Source organism: Myotis yumanensis, unplaced genomic scaffold (assembly GCF_028538775.1).
Source record: "Myotis yumanensis isolate MYYU_CA2020_CCGP unplaced genomic scaffold, mMyoYum1.0.hap1 SCAF_11, whole genome shotgun sequence".
NCBI lineage: Eukaryota > Metazoa > Chordata > Mammalia > Chiroptera > Vespertilionidae > Myotis > Myotis yumanensis.
In genome coordinates this window covers 34,771,429-34,791,698 of record NW_027223762.1, presented here as the reverse complement: position 1 = coordinate 34,791,698, position 20,270 = coordinate 34,771,429, and the positions used below count along the sequence as shown (strand labels likewise).

At 40.5% G+C, this 20,270-nt stretch overlaps 1 protein-coding gene and 2 non-coding genes across 4 annotated transcripts in view; 1 reads left to right on the top strand and 2 right to left on the bottom strand.

Annotated features, from left to right (window-relative positions):
- USP34 (ubiquitin specific peptidase 34) overlaps positions 1-20,270 on the top strand; it is a 241,762-nt gene that overhangs the window by 45,152 nt on the left and 176,340 nt on the right. For both annotated transcript variants that reach the window (XM_070429294.1, XM_070429293.1), the window contains exons 3-7: positions 36-444; positions 3,951-4,001; positions 4,181-4,330; positions 13,192-13,259; positions 15,927-16,119. In XM_070429294.1, coding sequence (XP_070285395.1) covers positions 36-444; positions 3,951-4,001; positions 4,181-4,330; positions 13,192-13,259; positions 15,927-16,119 — 871 coding nt within the window. The remainder of the gene's footprint in view (positions 1-35; positions 445-3,950; positions 4,002-4,180; positions 4,331-13,191; positions 13,260-15,926; positions 16,120-20,270) is intronic.
- LOC139020248 (small nucleolar RNA SNORA61) lies at positions 6,468-6,584 on the bottom strand. Its single transcript, XR_011473256.1, has one exon. It is a non-coding gene; the product is annotated as a small nucleolar RNA SNORA61 (small nucleolar RNA).
- On the bottom strand, positions 6,792-6,923 carry LOC139020237 (small nucleolar RNA SNORA44). Its single transcript, XR_011473248.1, has one exon. It is a non-coding gene; the product is annotated as a small nucleolar RNA SNORA44 (small nucleolar RNA).

The following is a 20,270-nucleotide window of genomic DNA, read 5'->3' as shown; positions in this document are numbered from 1 at the left end:
TAAGTATTGATTAATTTATTTTTTCCCCCTTACAGGCAATGTCTATGCTGCTTCAAGGAATATAAGCATTTGGAGATTTTTAACCAAGTAGTGTGTGCACTTATTAACTTAGTGATTGCCCAAGTTCAAGTGCTCCGGGACCAGCTTTGTAAACATTGTACTACTATTAACATAGATTCCACGTGGCAAGATGAGAGTAATCAAGCAGAAGAACCACTGAATATAGAAAGAGAGTGTAATGAAGGAAATACAGAAAGGCAAAAATCAATAGAAAAAAAATCAAACTCTACAAGAATTTGTAATGTGACTGAGGAGTGTTCTGATCCTTTTAGTTTATGGAGTACAGATGAGAAGGAAAAACTCTTACTATGTGTGGCAAAAATTTTTCAAATTCAATTTCCCTTATATACTGCTTATAAGCATAATACTCATCCTACTATAGAGGTATGTAAAAATAAGTATTGTGAATTTTAAGTAATACTATGTTAGTATGTAGTTGTCAGTTTCTAACTTATGAATATAAAGACAGTTATTGATGGAAAAAATATAAAAATTACTATTATAAAAATAATTCCAGTTTTCTTTAGACTGTTCCTGTAATAACTTATATTGAACATTTGTTCATATTCCTATTAAGGAAGGATATATACATTGAAATCATAAAAATTGAACTGTTCATCGGTGATCTAAACATTTTGCTGATGTTGATCTATGCTCTATTGTTAGTCTTTCAAAAGATAATGATTGGGAAAAAGAAGCACATAGAATTTTGAATTTCATTCTTAGAGGTATAGGTAACAGAATTTGAAATGGTCTTAGTCAAAAAAGTAGCTATTAGTCTCTCTATATATAAAGAGCCAGGGTTTGTAATGTCCAAAACGACCGAAGGGATGACCAAGCGCCAGGCTGCGTGCTCAGCAGGCTCAGGTGGGCGGGGGCTGGCGAGTGGGCGGAACTGATGACCTCTGGAGAGAGAGAGAGGCAGGGCTGATCAGCAGCTGCCATGGCTGCTGGTGAGGCCAGGAGTGAGAAGCAGGGTCTGATCAGCAGCCTCTGTGCAGCTGCTGATCAGTCCTTGGGTCTCGCCAGCAGCCACGCGCACCACCCCCCCCCCCCCCCCCCCAGAGGTCAGCAGTTCAGCCCGCTCGCCAGCAGCCTGAGGCGGCTGCTGATCAGCCCCACCTCTCTGATCAGGCCTGGAGACACTGGCATAGAAACTGACCAATAAGAACCTAATCTGGGTGAACTGCTAAGGCAGAACCTAAGGTGGGGCTGAGGAGGGGTTTTAAGGGCAACAGCTGTTTTGTGTAAGATGTAAGAAAGTGGTTCAATTTTTTAATGACCTGTTTGGCAGTATAGTGCATTTGGCTGGCTATCAGTCCAGATATAGGGATTATGTATTTTTGTCTGCCAAAAGCATCTCCTCCTGCTGAAAAAGGCTTTCCCCCCCTATTTAAGCAGTCCTATCCTACATAATCTATCTAATAAAAGGGTAATATGTTAATTAGACCGGGTCGACCGGCCATATTCGGGACTTCTGACTTCCTTCCATGGTGGGGGGGGGGGGGGGGCTGAGGCAGAGGCATTTAGGGGCGATCAGGCCAGCAGGGGAGGGCAGTTGGGGCAAGATCAGGCTGGCAGGGAGTTAGGGGCAATCAGGCAGGCAGGGGAGGGCAGTTGGGGGCGAGGTCAGTCTGGCAGGGGAGGGCAGGGCAGTTGGGGGCGAGATCAGGCCGGCAGGGGAGAGCAGTTAGGGGTGAGATCAGCCCGGCAGGGGAGTGCAGTTAGGGGTGATCAGGCAGGCAGGTAGGTGAGCGGTTAGGAGCCAGTGGTCCTAGATTGTGAGAGGGTGCAGGCTGGGCTGAGGGAACCCCCTCCTCCCCGGTGCATGAAATTTGTGCACTGGGCCACTAGTTTTAAATAATAGTATTTTCTTTTGTAACGTAAGATGCTTGACTCATTCTATTAGTAATATTTTTATAAGCCCTCCCAAAGAGTTTAGTAACTCATCTTAGGTTTCTAATTTAGATAATGACATTTCTTTCTAAATGTAGTGAAAATTGAGATAGTTACGTGGCAGTGCATAATATTAGTGGCTTAAAACAATAGTGATTTATTATTATTCATGATTCTGTGGATTGGCCTGGCAATTCCTTTGCTGGTTTTGTGTGTCTCATTTATGCAGCTGCATTTACTTTTGAGTGTTTTATGGTCCAACTGCCTTTCTGACTTTTGCTGCTGGCTGTTGTCTAGGCTGGGCAGCAGTCGCCAACCGGTGGTTGCCCGCCATGTTCCATGCCGCCCCCTCGAGGTCAGCGCACATCATAGCGATTGAGCTCCCGCTCTCCTGGTCGAACTCCCGAGCAGACAGTTTGCATATTAGCCTTTTATATATATATAGATCATTTTTATAATCCTCACCTGAGGATGTTTTTTTAAATTGATTTTAGAGACAGCAAGAGAGAAACATCCATGTGAGAGCTAAACATTGATTGGTTGCCTCTCATATACACCAGGGGTCCTCAAACTTTTTAAAGAGGGGGCCAGTTCACTGTCCCTCAGACTGTTGGAGGGCCGGACTATAGTTTAAAAAAAAACTATGAACAAATTCCTATGCACACAGCGGCGGCAAAAACACCCGGTGGGCCAGATAAATGTTTACGGTGGGCCGCATGTGGCCCGCGGGCCGCAGTTTGAGGACCCCTGATATACACCCACCCAAAGTGTATGGGATGATGCTCCAACTAACTAAGCCACGGCAGCCAGTACTCCCCTTAATATTTTTGAAGGATGATTAAAAATCTTAGATGGTTATGCCACCGTTTATTTAGCCATCCTATTGATACCTAAGTTGTTTCTAATTTTGAGATGTTAAATGAATAATTTCAGTGAGTCTGATTACATATGCATTTTCTAAATTTTTTTTTCTTAAATTTTTATTGACTTCAGAGAGGAGGGGAGAGGGAGAGAGAGAGAGAGAAACATCAATGATGAGAATCATTGATTGGCTGCCTCCTGCATGCCCCCCACTGGGGATTGAGCCCACAACCCCAGCTTGTGCCATTGACCAGAATCAAACCCAGGACCCTTCAGTCCACAGGCTGATACTTAATCTACTGAGACAAACTGTGTGTTTGCGTGTGTGTGTGTGCGTGTGTGTGTATGTGTGTGTGTGTGTATTTTATTGATTTCAGAGAGGAAGGGAGAGATAGGAACATCAATGATGAGAATCATTGATTGGCTGCCTCCTGCATGCTCCCCACTGGGGATTGAGCCCACAGCCCTGGCATGTGCCATTGACCAGAATCAAACCCAGGGCCCTTCAGTCCACAGGCTGACGCTCTATCCACTGAGCCAAACTGTCTAGGGCTAGAGTAATTCTTCTAAAAACACTTGAAATGGTTTTGAAACTGTGCTTTGGAATTCTCTAAGTTTTATAATGTGCTTTCTATACATAAAATTTAACTACCCAGAAGCACACTCATCCATTGTTAGTGAGAGTATAAGCTGGTAAGGCCATGTTGAAGGGCAATTTGGCTATGTACATCAGCATTTAAAATGTACATTCCCTTTGGTCCAGTTCATCATTTAGTCAATTATCCTAAACTAATAAAAAAGATGTGTGTGTGTGTGTGTGTGTGTGTGTGTGTGTGTGTATATATATATATATATATAAATAAAAGAATTACTCCAATTCTTTAAGGAAAGATTTTTGTTTAAGAAGGTAAATAATGTGTAGTACATAGTATAGAAATACTTATTTGGAGAAGAGTTAACATATACTTTAGAACTCAGTTGTATTAGCTTCAATTAGGAATACCAGTGTTCATGATGAGAAGCAATTGCAAAATCTGAGTTTTTATAAAATCATTCTTTAAAAAATTGTATTTTGTAAGGGTTGTCATTAAGTAGTGTGACCTAATTGTATTTACTTTTTTTTATACACTCAGGATATATCAACCCAAGAAAGCAACATATTGGGGGCATTCTGTGATATGAATGTAAGTTTTTGCCTATTTTCATTCTCAGTTTTATGGAAAATTTTGTGGTGGTCCCCCTCACCCCCATTTATGTGTTTTGAGTTTATTTTTATGTCTGATCAGTATTTTTCCAGTATTGATAATAAAATAAAAATCATTCCTGATTTAGTTTTAAAATAACATTTTCTTTTTTCCCTCAGGATGTAGAAGTACCATTGCATTTGCTTCGTTATGTATGTTTGTTTTGTGGGAAAAATGGCCTTTCTCTCATGAAGGATTGCTTTGAATATGGAACTCCTGAAACTTTGCCATTTCTTATAGCACATGCATTTATTACAGTTGTATCTAACGTAAGTGTTATTTGGAATTGGTTTTACCCTTGAGTATAATGTCTAGATTTTAATAACAAATTTTATGTACAGAAAAGGCAGGTTTTGAGTGATTTGTATGTAGAATAACTTTTTTTTCCACTATATTTAAAAAAAAAATGAGTACAGAAACCTCCTTACAGTATTTTTTTTATAGAAAGGGTCAAGATCTCTTTTATTTAATTTATATACTACCTTCTTATACTAACAAATAACCAGAATTAAAAAAGAATTTATTAAAATCCAGAAAGCACTTCTGTGGTGAATAATAATACTGTTTCAGTTTCTTAGGGCAGTTGTGACAAAGGTACCATAAACTGTGTGACGTAAAACAATAGACATTTATTCTTTCATGGTTCTGGAAACTAGAAATCATAAATCAGGTGTCAGCAGTTAGTTCCTTTTTTTGGAGGTTCTTAAGAAGTATTTGGTTCTGTCCCCCAGCATCTGGTAGTTGCTTGCAATCCTTGATGGTCCTTAGCTTATATAGAGATGTATCACTGCAATTTCTGCCTCCATCTTTACATGGCTTTCTCCTCTGTGTGTTTGTGTCCAAATTTCCCTCCTCTTGTAAGGACACTAGTCATTGAACTAAGGTCTACCTTAATCCCATGTGACCTCCACATTACTTGATTATATCTTTAAAGCCTTCTTAAAATCTTTATTATAATAAAGTTGAATTTGTATAAATAATTGAATTTAAGTTGAATAGGTAAATTTAGCCATTTACCTCTTATCTGAAATAATAAAAGGCTAATATGCAAATCGACCAAAAGATGGAACGACCAGTGGCTATGATGCGCACTGACCACCAGGGGGCAGATGCTCAACATTGGAGCTGCCCCCTGGTGGTCATTGTGCTCCCACAGCGGGTGTGCCTCTCAGCCAGAAGCTAGGGTCATGGCTGGCAAGCGCTGCAGTGGTGGCGGGAGCCTCTCCCACCTCTACGGCAGTGCTAAGCTGTCAGTTGGACATCGTCCAAGGGCACCTGGACTGTGAGAGGGTGCAGGCCGGGCTGAGGGACCCTCACCCCACAAGTGCACGAATTTCGTGCCCTGGGCCTCTAGTCTGAAATACAAGATAGGCAGCTATGCAAAAAAAATGATTTTAGCTTTTCTTGCCTGGGTTTTTTTTTTTTTTTTTTTTTTTTAACTGGGAAATTATCAGCAAAGAAACTTATTTTATCAAGTTAAGGTTCAAATCTGATAATATTCTCAGCCTATGCATTTATTTTAATCTCAGAAACTTGCTTCAGCAGTTCTTAACTAACACTGTTTAGCAGATTTCTCAGTTTTGCACAAATATTACTCCACTACTATATGGATCCATTCTTAGTAATAATGGCTGCAGTCACAGGAGAAAAACAACAAATTTCTTTGGGTATGTTGTTTTCTTACTTTTTTTGGGCCTTTAGGTTTTCAGCAAAAGGAGCACAGGTTAGAGAAGTAGAATGTAGCGTCCTCATAGGTGTTTCCCCACTGTCATCCAGGGTGAGTTATGCTTGGTTTTAACTTACAGTATCCTATCTCAGCCCTAGCTCTTTGCTTGAGTTAGTCATCTCAGACATACTAAACTACCTTTTATTAAAGAATCCACTAGAGCCATGGGATTTATTTCACTAAGAAATATAAATGAGGCTTAATAAAGAAACCTCATGAATATATGCTTTAGAAAACAAATATGAGAAGTTATTAAGAGATGTAATCAGAGATATAAACTTGTAGTGGTTATAGCAGCACATCCAGTGGGCATAGTAACAGTTGTAGAATTCTGAGTCCTAAGACTACATTTACAAAAATACCAATAAGGACTATTTAATATCAGAACTTAAGCTAGAATACATTTTCTCGTATTTCTATACTAGACAAGGAGAGTAGGTTGACAGTTCTATCAAGTTTTAACTTCTCCATTTTTTGTCAGAACTAGCAGAATACTACCTGCTTTTCTGCTATTATAGGGGAGCATGGAACAATTTTTCTATTTACTGAGTTTTTAAACATGTACTTAGTAGGGCTACTAGATTTACCAACAAGAGGGGGAAAGAACAAAACTTCTAATTCTTAGAGAGATTTCTGATGGAAGGTATAGTACTATCTCGTTTTTTTTTTTTTTTTTCCAACCTTGTTTGAAACTAACCCACAAACTACAAGCACTGTGAGGCCAGCTTCACTATTACTTTTCCTCCTTTACACCCAAGATCGGTGTTCAGATCCGATGGGAAAGGGAACCGGAGGGTCAGGTTGTTTTCAACATCTAACTTTACCTTATTCTAAAACATAGGGGCAGCAACAAGCTGGTATCCTCTGCTATGTTATTATCAGACACTGCCAGGAGACATGTAGGCAGTCTACAGAAAAAAAGTGTGAAAGCTCTAAACCAAAAAGTTGATTCAGTACATCCACCTGCATGGACCCAGGTGGAAGGCTCCCAAGCCCAGGTCCAGAGATATAGGAAAGGCGAGTGGCAGCTGCAGGTATTATGCTGACCTGAACTGTCAAAGTCTCTCCAGGTTGCTCTTGCATGCAGTTGGAGATATCTCGTGGTTTTAATGACTAAAGAGATTGACAACCATTTCAGAGGCATATTAGCCACTTGGATATTTTTTAGAAGTACTGTGTAAGTCTTTTACCTGTTTTTCTTTTAAATATATTTTTATTGATTTCAGAGAGGAAGGGAGAGAGAGAAACATCAGTGGGAGAGAATCATTGATTGGTTGCCTCCTGGACACCCCCCACTGGGGATACAGCCAGCAACCCAGGCAGATGCCCTGACCGGGAATCAAACCGTGACCTCCTGGTTCATAGGTCGAAGCTCAACCACTGAGCCATGCTGGCCAGGCAGTCTTTTACCTGTTTTAAAAATCAAACTGTCTGTGTTTTGTTTTGTTTTTTAAATTAAATCTTTATTGTTCAGATTATTACAGTTGTTCCTCTATTTCCCCCCATAGCTCCCCTCCACCTGGTTCCCACCCCAACCTCCCCCCCCCCACTGTCCTCATCCATAGGTGTACGATTTTTGTCCAGTCTCTTCCCACACCCCCCACACTCCTTTCCCCCAGAGAATTGTTAGTCCACTCCCTTTCTATGCCCCTGATTCTATTATATTCACCAGTTTATTCTGTTCAGATTTTTTATTCACTTGATTTTTAGATTCACTTGTTGATAGATAGGTATTTATCGTACATAATTTTTATCTTTACTTTTTCTTCTTCTTCCTCTTCTTAAAGAATGCCTTTTAGCATTTCATATAATACTGGTTTGGTGGTGATGAACTCCTTTAGCTTTTTCTTGTCTGTGAAGCTCTTTATCTGACCTTCAATTCTGAATGATAGCAATTTCAGGTGTTTACCTATGCCACCATCTTGGTTTCTCCTGTCTGTTTCCTATTGATAGGTGGAGATTTCTTTTTATGTTTTGGATATTAGTCTTTTGTGTGACATCTATGTATTGTTATATCTTCCACTCTGTAGTCTGATTTTTATTCTCTTGTCTCTTTTAAGAGTTATCCATCAAACTGTGTAATTTATAAAAAAAAGTTTTATGGTTTAATGTTTTATTTATGGTTGGAAAAGTGTTTCTTACCTTGAGATCATGAGATTTTTCTGTGTTCTAGAAGTTTGATTGTTTTACTTTCACATTTTAATCTATATGTCAGCTGGAATTATTTTATGTGTGGCGCGGGTAAGGGATCAAGATTCATTTTCTTTTTGATATAGACAACCACTGGTCCTAACAATATAGCAACGGCAGTGTTTCTCCTTTTTTTCTACAGTATCATTTTTACCATAAGTTAGGAACCTATATGTGCATGGCTCTGGGATTTCTAGTTTATTCCATTAGTTTATTGCTTAATCTTGTGTTATTTGTATACCACCTTAACTTCTGGAGCTTTATGAGCGGGGTTGCTATCTTATAAAGCAATTTCTATCTCCCTGTCATTTTTTTAAAATTGAGGTATAATTGACATATAACATCATATTAATTTAGGTGTACAACATAATGATTTGATATTTGTATATATTGTAAAATGATAACCATAGAAAGTCTAGTTAACATCTGACATCATACATAGTTAAGTTTATTTTTCTTGTAATGAGAACTTTTAAGAACTATTCTCTTGGCTACTTTCTGATACAAAATACATTATTAACTATAGTCACCGTACATTACATCCCCATTCTCGGTCATTATTAAAGAATGTTTTATCTGTTCTTAGACCTTTGCATTTGGAAGCAGAGCCTAAAGTTTGTACATAAACTTTTTTGTTTGCATTGAATTTGTAGATCACTTTGGGGAAAACTGTCATTTTTGTAATACGAGTCTTCTAATCTATAACTGTGACAAATGTGTTTTTATTAACATCTTCTTTAATATTTTTCATAATTTCTGTTTCTATGTAGAGGTGTCATATGTCTTAGATTATTCCTAGGCATATGCTATTTCTTGATGTTGTAAAGAGAATATATACATATGTGTGTATATATGTATATATATTTTTAACCCTTTGCACTCTGAACCATTCTGGACATTGGCTACCAGCTACTTGACACTACTTTGCGGCGGAAACGTGCATTTACAGACCCTCGTATTATTTAGTATAATTTTGGAACCAAGTAACGTATTATAATGATATTGGACTTATATGAATTGGGTGACATCGAGGAATGTATATTTGCAAAAAAAACTGTATTTTATTGTTTATAATTTTGTACAGTATGATAAGTTTTGTAACACTCCCCAATATGCATTGCAGGCTGATTAGTGCATGTTTGACAGTAATAAGTGGTTTGACGCCTGCCACCAGGTGTTTTCCTGTTAGAACACACAATGCAGTCCCGTTTTCTTTGTTCCACATCGGGAATATGTAGTTTATTGTTTAATCCGACACAAAACCCGCTGACATTTCTTGTATATATCTTAGTAATTTTACGATATTTTGATTTAATTTCTTGTGCCATTTCAAGAGAAAACTTCAGGGAAACATGCGTGTCTCAAAAAGTTGCGTTGAAATAACTCAATTCCCCGTAATCACTAATAAACTGCAATGTCCCCTGAGAGGGGACATCCGAGTGATATGCTAGAATTCCTATGTCCCCTGAGAGGGGACAGCGGAGTGCAAAGGGTTAAATCTGTATTTGTTGAGAGTATTATAGATGTCCCTCCCCCACACCCCCCTTCTCCTCCTGGTTCATGCCCCACCCCAGGCCTTTGCCACCCTATTGTCTGTGTCCATAGGTAATGCATGTAAGATCTTTGTTTAATCTCTTCCTGCCCTCCCCACCCCTCTTCCCTCTGAGAATTGTTAGTCTTTTCCATTTCCATGCTTCTGATTCTATTCTGTTCATTAGATTTCTTACCCATTTATTTTGATTTTTAGATTCAGTTGCTGATATGTATTTATTGCCATTCTATTTATATTTTTGATCTTTTTCTTTTGCTTCTTCCTCTTCATAAAGAATACCCTTCAACATTTCATGTAATACTGGTTTAGTGGTGATGAATTCCTTTAGCTTTTCTTGTCTGTGAAGCTTTTTATGTGATGTTCAATTCTAAATGATAGCTTTGCGGGGTAGAGTAATCTTGGTTGCAGGTCCTTGCTATTCATCACTTTGAATATTTCTTGCCTCTCCCTTCTGGCATGCAGTTTCTGTTGAGAAATTAGTGTTCCCTTGTAGGTAACTAATTGCTTTTCTCTTGCTGCTTTTAAGATTCTCTCTTTGTCTTTTAGCCCTTAGCATTTTAATTATGATGCGTCTTGGTGTGGCCCTCTTTGGGTTCCTCTTGTTTGGGACTCTGTGCTTCCTGGACTTGTAAGTTTATTTCTTTCACCAAATGGAAGAGTTTTCTGTCATTATTTCTTCAGATAGATTTTCAATATCTTGCCCTTGCTCTTCTTTTGGCACCCCCATAATGAGAATATTGGTATGCTTGAAGTCCCAGAGGCTCCTTACCCTATTTTCATATTTTTGGATTCTTTTTTCTTTTTGCTCTCCTAATTGGATGTTTTTTTGCTTCCTCATATTTCATATCATTGATTAGTTTCTCAGAATTCTCTGTCTACTGTTGAATCCCTGTATATTATTCTTCAGTCAGTGTATGCTTAATTTCTGACTGGTCCTTTTCCATGTCTTTGGCATTCTCACTAAGATCCTGGAAAGTCTCACTAAGTCCCTTGAAGGTCTCATGAAGATTCTTGAGTAACTTTATAACCGTGGTTTGGAACTCTGTATCTAGCAGTTTGCTCTCTTCCATTTCTTGCATTTGTGACATGTTTTTTTTCTCTCTGAATTTTGGCTACTTTCCTATGTTTCTATGTAATGGGTAGAGCTACTGTGTCTCCTGTAGTAGAGTGGCTTTGTGTAGTAGATGTCCTATGGGGCCCAGTGGCTTATAGCCTCCCCAGTTACCGGAGTTGGGCACTCTGCACCCCTTTGTGGTCTGTGTGTACAGTCTTGTTGTAGTTGAGACTTGATTGCTGTTGGTGTCACTGGGAGGAATTGACCTCCAGGCCAATTGGCTGTGAGGACCAGCTGCGACTACCGTGGGAAAGCTGCTGTGCAGGATATACCCCTATGGAGCAGGATGTGCTTCATTGGGGCTTTGGTGCTCACTGAGTCTGCCCCTTGAGTGTGTCGCTTATGGATGTGTAGAGCTGTAATTTGGTATGGTCTGATGATGACCACTGAGTGCACTGGCTGTTAGGTCTCCAGGGAGGTGCAAAGTCAGCCACTGCCTTAGGCCACCTGGCAGGAGCTACAGGAGATATGCAGATTCCTCCTATTTGTATTGGGTTTGGAAGTGCCCAGGTAAGGCCCAGCTGTGAAGCAAGGCAGGCTGGTGCTAGTGCTGTGTCTTGGGCCTTTTATTGATAGGTTTGGGGCACCTTGAGAGATTTGAAAGATTTTAGCAAAGTCTGAAGCCTGAGCAGGGACAGTTCATTTGTATGCAAAAGCAGCTGCACACAGTTTGGGTGGGGCTGCAAATTGGATAGGGCGGGGTCTCAGGGAATCACCAGGGTGGAGCAAATAGAAATGGCTGCCAGTCAGCCCTGCTGACCTGGGAGGTCCCAGCATAGGAACAGAAAACCCCTGCAAGCACCTTGGTCTGGTTCTCCTATGTCTCTGGGTCCCCCAGAGCCTCGCCCTAGCACTGGAGCTAAGAGGAAGTGGAACTTTGTAAGTTCAGTTGGTGTGGTGGCCTTTTAAGAGGAACAGCTGGGTCGCCAGCAGCCTCCTTGTAACTGAGCCCCAATCCCTAATCCTCTGCTTTGTAGAGGCAATCTCCCTCCAGATTAAAAAAGTGTCTCTGTCCCTTCTACCGGTTTCAATGTGCTTTCTCCTTCTCTAGTTGTAGGGATTTATTCAGCCAGCTTTCAGGTGGTTCTGGATGATGGTTATTCTGTATTTCAGTTGTAATTTTGATGTGGTTGTGGGAGGCGGTGAGTACAGGTGTTTACCTATGTCGTCATCTTGATTCTTAAAGAGAATATTTTTGAAAACTGTAATTACTCTTTGTTCCTGGTATAAAAAATATACATACATATATATGTATAATATAGTTTTTGTGTGTATGTATGTGTACATATGTATGTATATGTTGATTTATTTATTTTTATTAACTTCTTAAGCAGCAATCTTGCTAAAATAGTTAATTCCAAGAAATGTTTATCTGAAAATTACTTTGGATTTTCTACTTATGTAATCATATCATCTCAAAGTGATCTTGATCTTATTTTTTCCTTTTATTTAGTTTCTTGCCAATTGCACTGTGTAGGCCCATCAATTCAAGTTGAATTGAAGGCATTCTTGTTTTGTTCCTGGTCTTAGGAGGAAAAGTTTGTACATTTCAACATTAGTATAGTATTTGCTATAGGACTTAGTAGGTTATCTCATTAGATTAGAATGAAGTCATACATTCTGCATTTGTAAATTTGTTTTTCATTTACATCCCTTAACTAGGCTTAGTATCATAGTTTCTTATTAGATGCTTTGCTTAGGATTTTTATTCTTATATTTAAATCATTATGAGAATAAAACTACTGTAACGTAAGCATATTAGATTTAGAAATGGATTGGAATATTGTGCAGAAAAAAGGAAACATTTTATATCTTAGACTGTAGTAACAGTAAAAGCTTATTAATTCATAAATGATTATTTATATTATAATCAATGTGTGACTCCATAAAAAGTGTATATATTATCATTGATCTTAGAGGAAGGGAGGAAGAGAGATAGAGAAACATCGATGTAAGAGAGAAACAATGATCAGTTGCCTCCCCCATGCACCCCAAGATTGGGAATCAAACCTGCAACCTGGGTATGTGCCCTGACAGAATTGAACCTGCCACCTTTTGGATAACACTCTAACCAACTCACTGGCCAGGGCTAAGTATATTTGTTTTAAATTTAATGGAAGTGACTAGAAATCAGAGGTAATTTGATATTTTTTAGAAGGAATGGTAAGATGGTTTATTAAAAAACTAATTTAGTGCTGTAGTATTTGGGTTGCTACCATATTACTTGGATAAATGGTTGTCACTTTTTAAGCAAGAAGCTAATAATTTTTCAGATTGATTTTATGTGTGTGTGTGTGTGTGTGTGTGTGTATATATATAAAATTAAATCCAAACTCCTACAGTATATATAAAATGTATATATAAAAGTAATATAGGTTAAATTAATTACTTGATAATGTGTATTTTATTGTTTCTTTTTCAAAATAGATAAAATGTATGTAGTTTAGATCCAACAAAATTCTAAATGATCTTGTTTTTAATTAAAGTGAAATACAATTGTATTCATATATTTATTATACATTAATGCCATCTTTACATTTCTTTATAGATTAGAATATGGCTACATATTCCTGCTGTCATGCAGCACATTATCCCTTTTAGGACCTATGTTATCAGGTACGTTTATAAAATCTTTTCTGCCTGATTATCAATGTAGTACATTTAAACAATTTATGACATAGTACAGAATCATATTGTTTCAAAGCCCTTTGTTTTCACATTCTTTAGAGAAAATATTTATTCTCAGTTCGGTGTGTAGTATTGTTTATGCATATGTAGGTTTATATTTAATATTGCTTTTTAAAGCCATTTATGTAAGACTTTTTAAACATGGTATGTAAAAAGAATTAAAGAGATTACCATTGGTTACATGGGATTCCACTATATTCAGTCAACAAATATATGCTAAGTATTATGTTCTAAGCACTGGGGATGTAACAGAAGAAAAAAATTTTTTTGTGCAGCTATGTACAAAATGAATAAATAAATGATATAGTTCATCAGATAATGATTAGTATTAGAGAAAAATAGTAGCAAAGGTGGATTGAGAGTTCTAGAGAGTGGATCACAATTTTAATTATGGGAATAGAGAAAGCCTCATGGAGGACAAGGTGACAGTTGAGTTTTGTAAGCCTCAGCCTAGGAAGGAAACATATGAAGAGGATAAAGAAGAATTGAATTGATTAGACTTAGAGTATGAACTGTTAAGAGTTCTAAGATTGTATTTCTTTATAATAATTTTAAGTTCATTTGCAAATAATTGGGTGTTTAATAATTTTTCATTGCTGTTTGAGTTGTTGGAGAAAGTGTCAGAAAAATAAACAGTGATGAATGCTACACTAGTAAGGTAACAGTAAAAAGGTAAAGGGGGCAAAATATATGGCGACGGAAGATGCTTTGACTTTGGGTGTTAGGCACACAATTCCAGTATAAAGATCATGTATCATAGATGTGTATACTTGAAAACTATATAATCTTATTAACCAGTGTCACCCCAGTAAATTTCATTAAAAAATCATTTTGGCTTTAATTGGATTATACGTTATAGGGGGGTTGGAATAGAAGACAGGAGACCAATTGAAAGGTTAATGCAGTAGTCCTGGAAAGAAATCATGCTTGCTTGTGCAAGGATTATTTGTGGTGGTTATGAAAATTGAGTGAATATAAGTGAAAATGAAATCTACAAGATTGGTGATTGTGGAGTTTAAGAAAAGGGTAGTATCATGGATTACACTTAACCCACACCCCTCAGTTTCTCTTTTGTGCTGTATCATTAACAGAGATGTGAAAGACTGGGAGAGCTTAAAAGACTTACTTTTAATATGCCTTTAGGATGTTTAAGAGGTACTGGCAAATTGGGAGTATAAGTCTATTATTTAGAACAACAACCTTAATTTAGAAGTTGTCAACATAAAGATAACACTTAAAAACCATAGGAGTGAATGGGGTTCTCTGGGGAGAGAATGTAGAAAGAGAATAGAAGTGATCGTAGGATGGAGCCCTGTGTCAGTTTGCTTTTGCTATATAAGAAAACGGCTCCCAGCCCTGACCGGTTTGGCTCAGTGGATAGAGCGTCGGCCTGCGGACTCAAGGGTCCCAGGTTCGATTCCAGTAAAGGGCATATACCTTGGTTGCTGGCACATCCCCAGTAGGGAGTGTGCAGGAGGCAGCTGATTGATGTTTCTCATCATTGTTTCTAACTCTCTATCCCTCTCTCTTCTCTGTAAAAAAAAAAAAAAATCAATAAAAAAAATCAAAGTATATTTAAAAAGAAAGAAAGAAAGAAAGAAAGAAAACGGCTCCCAAACTTAGTGGCTTGAAATAACAGCTATTTAACAATTATCTTTTTGGCTAGTTCTCCTGATCTGGGCGGACTGGCTAGAAACTGGGTGCTTTAGGATAGCCTCACTCATATGTCCTGTGCTTGTCTGGGTGATTGGTCATAGTGGGGAAGAGAGTTGGCTAGATGTCATTTGGGGCATTGACCATATCTCTTTCATCAAGCAAGCTAACCTGAGTCACTGTTCTTGGTGGTGGAAGAGCTCCCAGCGAGAGATGGCAAGCTCAGAGGCATTTGAAACTTCTACTTACGTCATATCTCTTAATGTCCCATTGGCCAAAGGATGTTTCAATGCAAAACTGAGATTTAAGGGAGTAGTGAAATAGATTACAATGATACTGTTCCACTCTTCCTATCAAGAGGTGTAAAGATTTCTATATAAAGTGATGAGAGGAATGTGGGCCTTTTTGCCATCCATTACAAGCCCAGAGGATCCCTAATGTGGAGAGGTTAGATAGAGAAGAGAAACCAACCAAATAGAATATTCAGGGTCTGAGAGGAAAATCAGTGGTTTGTGATTTTTGGAAGGCAAAAAAGAACGAACTTTAAAATGTTCACATTTAAAAGAATTTTGGCTGTGTATGGGAAGTAGATACACTGTTTATATGACAACAGCTGAAATTTACAACAAGATGTATGTATACATTGTAGGTATTAGAGAATAATAAAGCTTTACTGGAGGTGCAGGATCCTGTGTTAAATGACTTGGCTCTTTGCAGTTAATGATTTAAATTGGCCTTCCAGTAAAGCACACATTGCTACAAGTCATAATTTTTGAACCATCACTTTGAAATAGTTTAAATTGGGAATGTTAATCCCAAGATGCCAGATTCTACCGTACTAAACATTTTGCATTTTGAAGGTTTTGGAGTAAAGAAATAGTATTGAATCATTAAGTGGTCTTTAGAAATATTTTGCAAGTTTTTATTTCTGAAACATTTCAGGTATTTATGCAAGCTCTCTGATCAGGAGTTAAGACAGAGTGCGGCTCGCAACATGGCTGACTTAATGTGGAGCACAGTGAAAGAACCATTGGACACAACATTATGCTTTGATAAAGAAAGCCTAGATCTTGCATTTAAGTACTTTATGTCACCTACTTTGACAATGAGGTTGGCTGGACTAAGTCAGATAACGGTAAGTTATACTTGCTTTATTTTTGTTTCATTTTTTATGTTTAAGACTATCATCATCACCATAATAATGCCAACTTTTTACGGAGCACTTACCTTATGCCAGGCATTGTGCTAAGTATTTTACATGCATTATGTTGTATGGTTCTAAAAAACAATTTTTGTATTTTCCCTATTTTATTTTTATATTTAACTAGAGGCCCGGTGCACGAAATTCGTGCACTGGGGATGGGTGGGGGGGGGGGTCCCTTAGCCCAGCATGTGCCCTCTTGCAGTCCGGGACCCCTCCCTTGTTACTGCCCACCTGCTTGCTGCTTCCTACCGCTTGGCTTGCTGCTTCTTCGTGCTGCCACGAAGGCCTTGGGTCTGCTGGGTGCCAGGCCTGCGGGTTTGTGTCTCTGATACCCCCAGCAGCCCCAGCACCTTGATGGCGGGGCTTGGGGCTGCTAGGTACAGGCCCCCCATTGCGTGTTTGTGTCTTCTATCAGGCCCCCAGTAGCCCCAGCAGCCTCAGCACTACCTAAATAACTTAAGGGAAACTTTATTTAGTCTTCTTTTAAAAGCAATCTAGTTTAAAAATGAGTTGCAGTTAAGACAGAACAAAGAACATGGTACCTAAGAGTGAGATAGACTGACAGAGGAGAGGCTGGGCACTGGTCAGGGGCTTACATGCCAACTGTTCTCCACCTGGGAAATGATGTAAAATTGGTTTGTTTAGTTTTCTGCTTAATGGTCTTCTCCAGCACTGAGGTCAGAGGAGCCGCCTTCCAGCCGGAAGACTGCTTCTCAGAGTCGAAAATTTCGCCATAGGCCTCTGCCTAGGACAGGACCTCTGAACCCCCAGGGTGCATAAACATACAGGGCTTCCATCAGGCTCCACTGATCCCGGGGCAGGAGGCCTCTCGGCTCCGCTGATCCAGGCGGCCAGGAGGCCTCTCCGGTCTGCTGATCCCCGGGCCGGGAGGCCTCTCAGCCCCACTGACCCCGGGCCGGGAGGCCTATCAGCTACGCTGGCCTCTCAGCCCCGCTGATCCCGGGGCCGGGAGGCCGCGCGGCTCCGCTGATCCTGGGGCCGGGAGGCCTCCTGGCTCCGCTGATCCCGGGGCCGGGAGGCCGCGCGGCTCCGCTGATCCCGGGGCGCGGAGGCCTCTCGGGTCCACTGATCCCATGGCCGGGAGGTCTCTCGGCCCCGCAGATCTGATCCCCGGGCTGGGAGGCCTCTCGGCTCTGCTGATCCCGGGGCCGGGAGGCCTCTCGGCTCCGCTGATCCCGGGGCCGGGAGACCTCTAGGCTCCGCTGATCCAGGTGGCCGGGAGGCCTCTCGGCTTCGCTAATCCGGGGCTGGGAGGCCTCTCGCCTCCGCTGATCCCGGGGCCGAGAGGCCTCTCGCCTCCGCTGATCTCGGGGCCGGGAGGCCTCCTGGCTCCGCTGATCCTGGGGCCCGGAGGCCTCGCGGCTCTGCTGATCCTGGGGCCGGAGGCCTCGCGGCTCTGCTGATCCCCTGGCCGGGAGACCTCTCGGCTCTGCTGATCCAGGTGGCCGGGAGGCCTCTCGGCTCCGCTGATCCCGGGGCCAGGAGGCCTCTCGGCTCCGCTGATCCCGGGGCCGGGAGGCCTCTCGGCTTCGCTAATCCGGGGCCGGGAGGCCTCTCGCCTCTGCTGATCCCGGGGCTGGGAGGCCTCCTGGCTCCACTGATCCCGGGGCCGGGAGGCCTCTCAGCCCCGCAGATCCCGGCCGGGAGGCCTCTCGGCTCCGCTGATCCCCCGGGCCGGGAGGCCTCTCGGCTCTGTGGCTTCAGGGCTGTTTGGTTTCGCTCTACCGCTTGCAGCCTGAGTATGCAGATTAACCACCATCTTTTAGCTTCTATAATTGAAACATTGTATCTTTTGGAGCTGTTGCTTCAGGAGCTCAGAGCCCCGCAGCTGCAGGCGGGAACCTTGGTTTCCTCTATCGCTGGGGCAACCAAGCATCCTGTTCTCAGCTGCCTGGCTGCTGGTTGCCATCTTGGCTGACAGTTAATTTGCATATACTCACTGATTAGCCAATGAAAAGGGTAGCGGTCGTACGCTAATTACCATGTTTCTCTTTTATTAGTGTAGATTATTCTTTGTTAATCCTCACCTGAGGATATTTTTTTCCATTGCTTTTTTGAGAGTGGAAGGGAGGGAGGGAGGGGAGGAAGAGGAGGAGGAGAAGGAGGTGAGAGAGAGAAAGAGAGAGAAAAACATCCTTGTGAGAGAGACACATTGATTGGTTGCCTCCTGCATGTGTCCCAAACAGGACCTGGATTTAACCTGCAACCCAAGAATTGCCCTTCACTTGCATTGAACCCAAGACCCTTCAGTGCTCTGGCCAACACTCAGACCACTTAGTCACACTGGCCAGGGCTGTATTTTCCCTATTTTAAATATGAAGAGACTGAGGCTTAGATTTAGAAGGACTTACACCTTAGGTCTTTTTTATTTCCGGGTCCAACTCCTTCACTTTTTTTTTTTAACTCTTCATTTAGAAATCAATGTTTTCAGAGAGAAAAAGAATTAGAGATTATAAATTAGGTACTTAATTCATTGTCCAGGGAGAAGCCACAAATTAATGGGCCATAGGCCAAATTTGACTAAGAAAAATGTTCTGTTTGTACAGTAGCAAATATTGTTGTAAATAGGTCAAAATCTGTATTATTGACCTCTCTTGTGGGTGAGGTTGGGTGGGATGGGGAGGGAGTTGGTGTAGGGAGGAAGACTTGTTATCCTTGAGTCTGTATTGCATTAACAATTTGCTAGAGCTAAGTAATTAGCTGCACTCTTTAGAATGGATATGCTTTCTATAGTTTACTAAGGTCTCCCTTAACCTTACTTTTTATTTTCTGCCTGTTTTTATAGTGTAGTTATTCTGAAGTAGCTGGATTTTACTCAGGTATTGGGCTTTGAGAATGTGGAAAATATTTGTTGACATTTTCCCAAATTAAAACTTTTCTTTAATTTAAATTCTTCATTGTTTAAAGTATTACATAACATGTTTTTCCCCCATTGACCTCTCCCTAGTCGCTCCAATCCCCAGCACATGCCCTCACCCCCGCTACTCTCTGTGCCCATTGGTTATGCTCATATGTATACATACAAGTCCTTTGGTCCATCTTTTACTCCCCTCCCCCCCTTCCCTCTTATTGGACGGTCTGTTTGGTGCATCTGTGTCTTTGGCTCTGTTTTTGTTCATCTGTTTATGTTATTCATTATATTCCACAAATGAGTGAGATATGTGATATTTTCCTTTCTCCGAATGGCTTATTTCACTTAGCATAATGCTCTCCAGGCCCCAAATTAAATCATAACTGTGTTTATTTAGTGGGCCTTTACAAAATTCTATGTCTTTAAAAACATATTGTTGCCTTGCATTAGGTCTTTGTGTTTTTTCTTTCTTTCTTTTTTTTTTTTTAAATTAAATCTTTATTGTTCAGATTACATTTGTTCCTTTCTCCCCCCCCTCCCCCGCCCATAACTCCCCTCCTTCCAGTTCCCGCCCCCCCCCTCCGCCCCAACTCCCCACCCACTGTCCTCATCCATAGGTGCACGATTTTTGTCCAGTCTCTTCCTGCATCTCCCATTCCCCTTTCCCCCCCCAAGAATAGTCTGTCCATTCCCTTTCTATGTCCCTGATTCATTATAATCACCAGTTCATTCTGTACATCGGATTATTTATTCACTTGATTTTTAGATTCACTTGTTGATAGATGCATGTTTGTTGTTCACAATTTGTATCTTTACCTTTTTCTTCTTCCTCTTCTTAAAGGATACCGTTCAGCATTTCGTATAATACTGGTTTAGTGGTGATGAACTCCTTTAGCTTTTCCTTATCTGTGAAGCTCTTTATCTGACCTTCAATTCTGAATGATAGCTTTGCTGGATAAAGTAATCTTGGTTGTAGGTTCTTGGTATTCAGCACTTTGAATATTTCTTGCCATTCCCTTCTGGCCTGCAAAGTTTCTGTTGAGAAATCAGCTGACAGTCGTATGGGTATTCCCTTGTAGGTAATTGAGTCTCTTTCTCTTGCTGCTTTTAAGATTCTCTCTTTGTCTTTTGCTCTTGGCATTTTAATGATGATGTGTCTTGGTGTGGTCCTCTTTGGATTCCTTTTGTTTGGGGTTCTCTGCGCTTCTTG